This window comes from Nanorana parkeri, unplaced genomic scaffold, assembly GCF_000935625.1.
Source record: "Nanorana parkeri isolate BGI_ZX_2015 unplaced genomic scaffold, ASM93562v1 scaffold1267, whole genome shotgun sequence".
NCBI classification, from domain to species: domain Eukaryota; kingdom Metazoa; phylum Chordata; class Amphibia; order Anura; family Dicroglossidae; genus Nanorana; species Nanorana parkeri.
In genome coordinates this window covers 117978-129189 of record NW_017307535.1, presented here as the reverse complement: position 1 = coordinate 129189, position 11212 = coordinate 117978, and the positions used below count along the sequence as shown (strand labels likewise).

The window sequence follows — 11212 nt, the reverse complement described above, 5'->3', positions numbered from 1 at the left end:
GCTCAGCGTCACATGGGGGGGGGGTCTGCATGCAAATGTATCCTGCCCAGTAGTGTCTACTCCTCCAGACATGTATCCATCAAGGCCTTTTCATATTTGCTTAACTCCTCCCACTGCTTGCATCAGGGCTGAGGGCTCTGGAGAGGAGTACTGAGGCCGGCCCCTCCCACTAGCCATGAATTGTCTGCATTAGAGAAGAACAGAGACCCAGTGATGATGCAAGTCAGTCTAAAATAGGTTATGTAATGAAAACAGTTTATTTTTTGGATGAGGAGGAGGGGAGGAGCCAAGGAAGGCAAACTAGAAGCAGATCAAACTTCAGCTTTAAGCCCTCGTTCACATAAATCCCATTGTATTCAATGTTCTCCTTCCCACCTTGGCGTATTTCCGCCCGTCACTAACGCGCTACAAAACGGCCCACGCCTGAAAAGGAACAGGTACTACTTTGGGCCGTTTTGTTGCGCGTTTCCATTGGGATACAGCCAAGTAGCCTTCGGAAACGCGCAACTTTTTTACCACGAATCAAGCGCATATGCAATACGCTAAACATTTTCAACTACCACCATTTTATTCTATAGGGTCTTGGCATTCAGAAAATATATAATGTTGGGGGGTTTTACATCATTTTCAGGCCTAAAATGTGGAATATAACATGGGTGCAAAAATGGAAAAAAGGGCCGTAGTCATGAAGGGGTTAAACAATGCCTGTGATGCCGCTGTCCTCTCAGACAGGAATATGACGGGTCTCACTATACAGTAGCGTTCTTCACAGAGGCAAGGAGACTTTCAGTTCGTATTTAGAGCGTAGAGATAAGCTTAACCGCTTGCTGACCGCTGTGTTTACAACCCCTTCCTGGCCAGGCCATTTTTCAGTATTCAGCGCTGCGGTATTTTGACTGGCGTTTATTCCATCATGCAGCGCTGTACTGAAATGAATTTTATACCATTTTTTGGGGACAGATAGAGCTTTCTTTTGGTGGTATTTAATCACCACTTCGGGTTTTTATTTTTTACTATAGTTAGGAGAAATTACTGAAAATTTTGAAAAAAAAGTTTTTTTGTTTTTTTTTTACATTATGTTAGGAAACATTTATTATTACCCAGTTTTTTGGTAAAATATAAAAGTCGGGGTCACGTCGGGTAAATAGACACCAAACATGTCAAGCTTTAAAATTGTGCACACCCGCGAAATCGCAGAAAACTACCATACCCAAAATTGGCCATAGGCGACTCTTTAAAAGCTTTTACCGCTCATCAGTTTAGTGTTATCAGTGATTGATGGCCCTAGAATTATTGCTCTCACTGCGACGTTCGCGGCGATATGTAACATGTGCAGCGTAATGGGCGCAATCGTCTTTTTTGCACGTATGCGCCCCCATCATATATACTTTTTTATGTGTAACTTTAAAAAAAAGTTTGGGAAGGACTTTCATTTTTTTTTCCCCACTAAGCTTTATTGCTATAACATAGGGGGCTAATAAAAACCCCCTATGTGACAGGTCCTCTTTATGGAGACATCAGGGGTCTCCAAGACCCCTAATGTCACCTAGGACCCCCCTGAAGAAGCTGATGAAGCACAGATCTGCTTCATCAGCTTCTCTCCAGCGTCTTAAGCTGCAGAGTGACACGAGAATGGGGAAGTGATGTCATATACACCACTTCCGCATTCTGGGTTTCATGGCAGCAGAAACCCAGATACATGATGTCAGGCAGACAGGGGCAACCAAAATTGAGATAGGGGCTACTGGCCCCCCCACTGGAAAATAGTCTCAACTGTGATATTTACATATGATAAGCAGCAACTCATTCTCCAAAAAAAAATGTCCGCCCGTCGCTAGTGATTGGGTTTCACTTGAAGAAAAGGGGGCAACCCCCAATCTAGACCCCAGCGGTCCCCAAGGTCATGTCGCTGTATTCCAGACGGCCGTGCCTTTTACTTTTGGCTACTATGACAGAGGAGACTTATTTACTGTATTGAGGGCGCGGTGTCAGGCGCTGGGCAGCGGTCATGAAATCCGTTGTGTGGTAAGCTGCACTAGACAAAATTCAAGTCATAATCTGCAGTGATTACAGCGACCGGCAGAGAACTCTGATTGGGGAGACAGCACATTGTGGCCGCTGACTAATCTTCACTTAACTCTTTCCAAGCCAGGACATGAACCGCAGTGTTCATTGTATGGTTACTTGTTGCCGAGGTGATGTCAGAGTTCACGAGCCAGTCAGTCCGCTCTAGGGGCCCTTCAATTCCCTTCAACCAACTATCTTGTGCAACCCCCAAAAATATTAGTAACTGCACCCCCCACCACCACCACCCACCCTACCCGTCAACTTGGGCTCACACAGGACATCTTCACTGTTCCTCATAAACTTGAACAAATCCTACACAGAGGGCCAGAGGAAGCAAGATTGGAGGTTCTAGAGCAGTGGCTTTCAACCTGTGTTACCTCAGGACCCACATTTGTCCTCGGTCATTAAGTTGTGACCCAAGTCACACGGCAATGAACGCATGGCATTGCAGTACCGAACGTTCTGATGTTGGCAATAGAACTGTGAGTGTGAGATGCGTTTGGGGTGCTATTCAAATGAATGGCAATGCAATGTTCTTCACACACCAGAGCACGTTGTAGGTGCAATTGCGCGGTACAGTGCATTAATCGCACGGGACTCTGAGATAATTGCATTGTGGGATGCTGTGCTGGAGCTCCATCCATACATGCATTGCTTGTACAGCTCCCTTGCACACCCTTCTCCGCCTTTTGGCTAAGATCAAGTGTAGTATCTGTTCTTATCAGTTGTTGAAGGGTGCTGCCGATCCCAGAACGGGGGAGCATCCTAGTACCCTCTGACGTAATGGTGGGTGTCGGAGGACGGTTCGGTCCACTGCTGGTTGCGTCAGGCTCTGAGGTTACGGGTAGACCCCAGACAGTGGGAGGACCCCCGACGGCACTACCTTCTGATGTGAGTGGAGAAACACTTGGTCAGGTCGGAGGGTAGGGAGGCGGCAGAGCCCATGGTGTTGTGCCCCCTGGGGGTGGCGTCCCAGGTGTGCTCAGAAAGTCACTAGGGTGTGGGACCCCACATGACTCTCTGTGCACATGGACACACACCACATTGCATTTTCTGCACTTCGCCTCCAAGACAGGCCTTATGGCTAGTCCGGGGCAATATTTTTGCACTCCGGCCCAGCGTGGTGCACTGGCACTTTATTGCACCTCATGCATGATTTGGCACTTTTTTGTTTTTCAACCTTTGATCCACAGATTGCTTAGGGTGCAGGTTCCTTCGGGGCCTTTTCCCGATGCGAGGGAGGAGATTCTGTGCCCTTACATAGGGTTCTCTGTCTCCTCCCACCCAGGGGGTTTCTCTTCGGGAGATCCCACTACCCAGTACTGTGAGGGACCTGTTCCGGCAGGTCCCCGAAGGATCGGGGTCCGCCTGCCTCCGGGTAGGTGGACCAACAGTCTCAACCCATGTCAGGAGCCTTGCGCCCCGGGGGGTCGGGAATCGAGGTCCCTTCTTTAAAGGAAGGACCAAGCACCCTTGTGCACGTTTTTTGTGTGCTGTGATTTCACGGTTCACTTTTTTTGTTCACAGGGGAGTTTGTTTTAGACGCACGTTCCACAGGCTCTTAAAAAAAAAAAACAGCTCCCTTGCACACCCTGTAGAGGTGTCAGGAGCTAGAATGCGATGTCACTCTGCTCCAGGCACCTCTCTCTACAGGGTATACAAGGGAGCTGTAAGCAATGCATGTATGGATGGAGCTCCCTCATGGGCATACCCCCAGCCTACCCCACCTCAAGCTGACACTCAGTGCTGGGCAGCATATATTGAATGGCTGCTTGGTGCAAGAACTGACAGTGCTGCGCTAGGGGGAGGCTGTGGAAGGCACGCGGGGACCCACTGAACACGAGGTTGTGACCCATTTTTGGGTCATGACCCACCAGTTGAGAGCCAAGGTTCTAGAAGAATGCATATTGCCGCATGCGATATCTTATTTTGCCGCATATAATTTATTTGGTGCATGGTAGAATGTGTAACCAGCCTGCGGCATCATCCTTATGGCGCGCTATAGCACACCAATGTTGTGTCAGATACTGAGAGTCGCGTCCTAATCTATTATGGAGCGCGCACGTTCACACCTTCGCTTTGCATTAATGCGCAGCACACTGAGCGCACCTTCACGCAACACGCTCAAAGTGTGTGTGTGGTGCTTGCGGTGCTGTCTCTTGTTAATGGCTCACCAAACGCAGCTGGTAAAATGCGCAGTTTTGCATGCGCATCACTCGAAAGTGCACGGAAAAAACATTGGACACTCTCAGCTGAAAATGCTGCATGAACTACTTTGCTCACGACAAACCATTCTCATTATCGATTATAATTGATTAGTTGTTGCAGCAGCTGTACTTCTATGGGGGTGGGTTTGGGACCCAATGAGACAATATAACCAGTGGTGTCACGCAGGGGGTGTGGCCCGCACCCGGGTGACACCAAAAGGAACGACAGTCATTTTGGTGTCACTCCCTATGAAAAGTCGGTCATTGATGAGAGCCCAACAGTGTCAGGAGAGAGGAGGGGACTCGGCAGCATACCTCATCCCGCCGGGTGAACGTCCCCTCCTCTCTCTGCTGGCGTCCATCAGCAAGGGGGCAGCCGGCAGGTGACAATAAGATGGCCGCACATCCGCAATGACGTTATGGCGGGGTGCCACCTTGCCTTGGGACGCCCCTGAATATAACCATGCTGCATGGATTATGGTGAATATCTTCTAATCTAAGATGGCTTTACTGTGCTACGCACTGATTTGGTTTTGAATCCTGTAGTCTCTTCTCGCCATGGGTATAGTGCCTTGTTGGGTCCCAAGCCCACCCCCATAGAAGCCATGGCTTCCATACACTGCAATGGTAATGGGCCAAAAAGCCTGAAATTACTGAATGCAGTTTGGAATAAATAGCTCTAGAATATTAGGCAATATTTGCTCTATACACCTGAGGTTCTGGATGTCCATCTGGCTGATGGGGGTATAAAGGAATCATTTGCATAGCTCCGCCCATTGTCCTGAAATAAGGAATAATGGGACATGTGATGGAATAAGACATGTTTATACCTTGTGTTGTAAGAAGGCTTTTCTGTGCTACGCACTGATTTAGTTGGAGGACTTTTTGATTTCTTTAGTCCCTTCTCACCATGACCTGTAGGGTTATACTGTCTTGGTGGAAATTTGAACTGGTAACTATTCTCCTTGCAGTGTGAATTTTAGGGGCAGAATTTTGTATACATGACCCCCTAGGTCAGTGATGGCGAACCTTGGCACTCCAGCTGTGCCAAAACTACAAATCCCAACATGCATCTGCCTCTGGGAGTCATGTCTCTGGCTGTCAGAGCCTTGCAATGCCTCATGAGACTTATAGTTCCAAAGCAGCTGGAGTGCCAAGGTTCGCCATCACTGACCTAGGTGAATAACGGTGCATGAGTTTATTGCTGGTGATGTCTATTCCTATAGTTTTTAAAGGAGAACTATGAGGGGGGTGCTTTTCACTCATCCTCATAGTTCTAGCCGCCCTGTGACAATGAGACTGTCACAGGTCGGCTCAGTAGATCTGGAGGTGAGCGAACACATACCGGCGTTCGCTCACCTCTCGATCCTGTCAAGGCTCTCTGCCGTGACAGGGGAGGGGCTGGATTCCCTGCTCCGATCCTCCAGCGCTGACTGGTGGAACGGAGGGGGCGGGTACAGCTGGCTCTGCCTCTAGATAGGCAGAGCCAGCTGTCAGTCGCGCAGCTGTGCGGATCCAGACATAATTGTCGGGATCCGCTTCAGCCGCGGCGTCTCAGTATACTCGCGGTATACTGAGCTTAGTGTGACGGGAGGACGCTAGTTTGTGTCCTCCCGTTACCCTAAGGCTGGGTTCACACCTAGGCGGATTGAATACTTGGAGGGATACTTGGCTGTATCCGAATGGAACCGCCCGACCAAAACGCCCCAAAGAAGTACATGTACTTCTTTGGGCGTAGGGCGGTTTCCCGCGCGTTCGTACTCGCGGAAAACCGCACAGATGGGAACCATGCACACTGAAAATAATGGCATTTCCCTGTTTTGAGCGTTTTTCCGCGAGTACGAAAGCGTGGAAAAACGCCCAGGTGTGAACCCAGCCTTAGGAGAACTATGGGGAAAAGCCCTGACCCCATAGTTCTCCTCTTTTTTAATTAGCCTTTTGCAGCAATGTTTAGGGTACGGCTTAAATCCTTACCATTTGGAATCTCTGCAAGATTTGGGGGTGGGTTGGAATTACTGCATATACGCTATGATTGACTTGGATCACTAACCACCTAGTCACTGTGCTGCCTCCAAAGTTCGGTTTCAAAAGCAACCGCTGTATGATTGACATTGCCCACCAGTAATTGAGGAAAATGCTTGTTACGTTTTTGTTTTTTTACATGACTGATGACTTCTATTTTTCTCATTTGCTCCAACAGGCAACGTTCAAGATGCCGCACGGCTGCTGGGCAGTAAAGAAGTTCGGGTGAACTGCTTGGATGAGGTAGGATGATTTTCTGCTCGGGGTATACGGAGAATGCACTGTGAACACCACATAAAACACATCTCTGGGTAAAAATGTTATTAACTAGGGATGCACCAATACCAAGACTAGACTAGAGAAAAATGCAAAAGTTAGGAGGCCGCTGTCATTTGTAAGGAGCACACGGAGCTCCCGGGATTTGTACATCTCTGTTTTAATGTATGATTTTGTTTTTATAAATATATATAAGGGATGCACCAATACCAGTTTTGCAAATACAAGTACTGATTAGGCTGGGTTCACACCTTTTGCGTTTTTCAGCGCTGAAAAGCGCTCAGCAAGTGAAATCCTATTGAGTGCTATGGGCATGGTTCTCACCTGGGCGTATATTTCAGCGCGAGTTGTCGCGTTGAAAAACGCCCTACGTCCCAAATAGTATAGGAGCTTCTTTGGGGCGTATTTCAGCGCGTATCCATTGGTATTCCCGAGTGTGGCTCGGGGTTAACAAAGCGGTAACCCCTGAGCCACACCTTGTCCGCGATCCCCGCTGTGTCCTCCGGCCGCTGCTGTCTTCCGGGTTCCGTCACTTGCGAGCGTCCGCGTCGAAGGGGGGTGGAACCGGCGGGAAGTTTGAAAAAAAAAAAAAAGGAAAACCATTTTTTGTAAAAATCATACCGCAAGGGAGGTTAAAAAACGAGCGTCGAACGCGCGTTTCAGTGAACAAAAAAAATGTGCTTAAAACGGGCTTAACCCCTGCATGACTGAGGCCCTTTTTTCATTTTTTGCACCCATGTTATATTCCACATTTTAGGCCTGAAAATGACGTAAAACCCCCCAACATTATATATTTTCTGAATGCCAAGACCCTATAGAATAAAATGGTGGTAGTTGAAAATTTTTATGTTGCGCAATATTAGCGCAACTCCTTATTAAACCCCAAAATTTAGTGACAAATTTAATTAAATGCCCCAAAACAAAACAAATTTCACATTTTTTTAATGAAATATAAAAGATGAGGTTACAACGAGTAAAACGATACCCAACATGCCCAGTTTACAAATTGCGTGCGACCGTGAAACGGCGAAAAACTGCAGTACCCCAAAAAGTCAATAAAAGACGCTTTAAAAGCCCCCACAGGTCATCAATTTAGAGATACCCCAAAATACTGGCCCTAGAATTATTGCTCTCACTCCGGCGTGCGCGGCGATACCCAACATGTGTAGCGAGTTCGTCGTTTTCATGCGTAGGCGCACCCGACGCGTGTTTACGTGGCGACGCACATGCTCACGAGGGCGGGGGACTTTTAAATTTTTTTTAAATTGCTCCCCGCGGACACCAAGGACGCCGGTCCCGGGCCCGTAGGAGGGGCAACGGAGCCCGGGAAGCACTGCGGGGGTGTCCGGTGGGGGGGCCCTTCTTCGGGACACAGAAGCGATCTGGTGACAAGTAAGTCGCCAGGATCGCTTCTGTTGTAAAGCCGACAGTCGGCTCTACAAGTTTAAACAGACTCCCGGTGGCAAAAGTCGCCGGGAGTCTGTTTAAACAGCCCCGATGCTGGCGACGTACACTGTACGTCGTCAGTCACGAAGGGGTTAAAAAAACTAGCCTATTTAGAACGCCCGGGTGTGAACCCAGCCTCAAGTATCTGAACTAATAACAATGTATCATATTTGTGTATAACTCGGCTGCAGATCCTCCAATCATCTCTGAATTGGTGCTGACACTGTCCTTCCTTCTGGAGGGGGGCTACTTTTTGTTCCCCATGGTCCCTGTGTGTGTTGTAAAGTAGTCACCGCTCCAAGCCCGCTCCAGGGATGGACTACAATCTCATTACCAATTGGTAAACTAAATGTGAGATTGTAGTCCATCACAGGAGCGATCTTGGGGCGTTGGCTACTTTGCTGTCCCTTTTTTAAGAGCTGGGTTTAAGGATTTGGGAAAGAGTAGGTTTAAAGGAGAACTATGGGGTCAGGGCTTTTCCCCATAGTTCTCCTTAGGGAGGACACAAACTAGCGTCCTCCCATCACCCTAAGCTCAGTATACCGCGAGCTACAGCTTCCTGTATACTGAGACGCCGCAGCTGAAGCAGATCCCAACAATTATGTCTGGATCCGCCCAGCTGAGTGACTGACAGCTGGCTCTGCCTATCTAGAGGCAGAGCCAGCTGTACCCGCCCCCTCCCGCGTCCGATCCGCCAGTCAGCGCTGGCAGATGGGAGGGGGGAATCCAGCCCCTCCCCTGTCACGGCAGAGAGCCGTGACAGGATCGAGAGGTGAGCGAACGGCGGTATGTGTTCGCTCACCTCCCGATCTACTGAGCCGACCTGTGACAGTCTCATTGTCACAGGTCGGCTAGAACTATGAGGTGAGTGAAAAGCACTCACCTCATAGTTCTCCTTTTAAGAATGTGGAATAAGACGTTAGAATTTGAAGAATCTAAATCTCCACACTTAAGTTGTTTATAATAGTGTAACTTGACCTCTTGGGGATTGATGTGCATGCTGCTACTTTGTTGCATTCTCTCCCTGTCAGTGCGGAAGTGTCGGCTCATTGTCAGAATAGCTGCCATTGCTGAGCTCAGTGGTGGTACAGGACACTCTCTCTGGTCTGCTATAGGAGGGTTAAACTGCCAATGAACAAAGCCATTTGGAATCCTTAAAATCTTTGACTTTTTTTGGTGTATCTTTCATCAGCACTCGGCTCATGTAGCAGACGCTCAGTCTGATACTTCTGCTCTAACTGGCAGAGAATACAAGTAAATAATAAAATATCCTGAGAGATAAGACCTGTGCTATGAAGATTCAGATTATTATAAGGCCCATTGGTGACTAGTTCTCTTTAAATGTTGTGGCTAGATGGCTAGGTATGCATTTTACCACAGGCTTAAAAGCAGCAAAGGTACCAAATTCTCTCCAACAGACACCCAGGTAGCAATAATATCACTGGATTAAAAAAAAAACAAAAAAACATTTCCTGGCGGGAACATTAAGTTGAGGCTAAAATGCACCATGCAAGTGCCATTATCTGTTTGGCTATCGCTTTTGGAGCTCCAAAATGTATCCGTTTTTAGTGCCTGTTCACACGGCGTCCGGATTCTGTCCTGACCAGTTCCGTGCGCTCCTGCACTAAAAATGCATCCCTGAAAATTAATAAAGACACGTTTAAAAAAAAAAAAATGCATCCCAATGTATCCCTATGTGTTTTATGGGCTACAGTTCTCGCGTGCGCAGTCTGTTCAGGTCACGGGAGAGAAAATACTGCATGTCACATTTTGTCCGGTCAGGAAATGCAAAACGCGTCAAACGCACTGCAGCTAATCTACTCCAGCAAGTGGAACGCATCAAAAACGCGTCAAAAACGCATAGCACTGCGTCTGCAGATCTGGTCCAGACATCGTGTGAACAAGCCCTTATAAAGAGAGGTCTAAGGAGCTCTATGATGTAGGCATGACCCAATATCGCAGATGTCCTAAGGCAACAAGGCTCAGCTGTGCATTTTGGGGAATTGGTGAACCCCGATGTCTTCCCAGGTTGATGAAGTCCATATAGAATTTGGAGCATTTCTGGTTACCCCTTTTATCAAAAGCCCAAAAAGATTCTATCTTGCAATTTTTACTACACGCTCCAGTCGTTCCTGTTCCTATGGCAACCCTTAGAGATACTAAGTAACAAGGCGTTTACACCGACTGCCCAGCAATTTTGCAGACAATGAGCCCCTCAATTTCCCCGGCTTCTGCCAGCGTGTCTGGTACCAGAAAGCCCGGAGCACCGAGGAGCTTGCCGTGTTGGCAGGGGAAGGTTCGTTCTCTGTGTTTCCTGCATACAATAGAAGGAGAGCGCTTTAATGCTACAAAAGAGACGCAATTCCTTTTTGTACTTCAGAGAAACGCTACAAAACCGACAATGAAAGAGGCGGCACACCGAAGGCTCTGAACAGCGGAGCTCGAGATGCTGAGTATAAGGTGTGTGCGCAGAACTAAAGGCAAGCGCCGTCTGTAGCGGAGAGTTCAGTTTTGATTGGCTGCTGGCAATCTGAATTGTGGCGGCTCCGGGTCTCCCACAAGTTATGAAAAATAACTATTTTTAGTTCTATGGAAACATAATGGATTGTTTGGAACATGTATACACAGTTGGTGCTTGTAATAAATGTGTCCATATCACGGGGTGTTTGGGATAAAGTGACCCACAACAGGGGGGCTTAGTGAGCACTGAGTTTATAAAAAGATTCTCCGTTTATAAAGTACATTTTTACATAATTTTTTGGGAAAAATTAATAATGTATTGATCAATATATTTAGAAAGTTCCTGAATATTTTAGAGGTTTTTGCCATTTTGTGTGATATACCGTACATTATATTGCCAAAAATATTGGGACACCCCTCCAAATCATTGGATTCAGGTGTTCCAATCACCTCCATGGCCACAGGTGTATAAAATCACGCACCTCGGCATGCAGACGCTTCTACAAACATGGGTCGCTCTCAGGAGCTGAGTGTAAGGAACTTACGCTGCATCGGAGCAGTATACCACGGCGGGGCCGGCCCCGTCACCAGCGTCCCGTTGCCAAGCGACGGGCGGCGTCCACTCAGCGTTCCTCTCCTCCTTCCGTTCGTCAGCTGAGTCGGCGTGATGACGTGGCGGGCCCGGCCCAGCGGCGTCCCGTTACCAGGAGACGCTCAGGTCGGGTCTCGTCTCC

The 11212-nt window shown here is 48.0% G+C and overlaps 1 protein-coding gene across 1 annotated transcript in view; it reads left to right on the top strand.

Moving 5' to 3' along the window:
* ANKMY2 (ankyrin repeat and MYND domain containing 2) overlaps positions 1 to 11212 on the top strand; it is a 45104-nt gene that overhangs the window by 12523 nt on the left and 21369 nt on the right. Inside the window, exon 3 of the mRNA XM_018568956.1 lies at positions 6475 to 6539. Within this exon, the coding sequence (XP_018424458.1) occupies positions 6475 to 6539 (65 nt within the window). The remainder of the gene's footprint in view (positions 1 to 6474; positions 6540 to 11212) is intronic.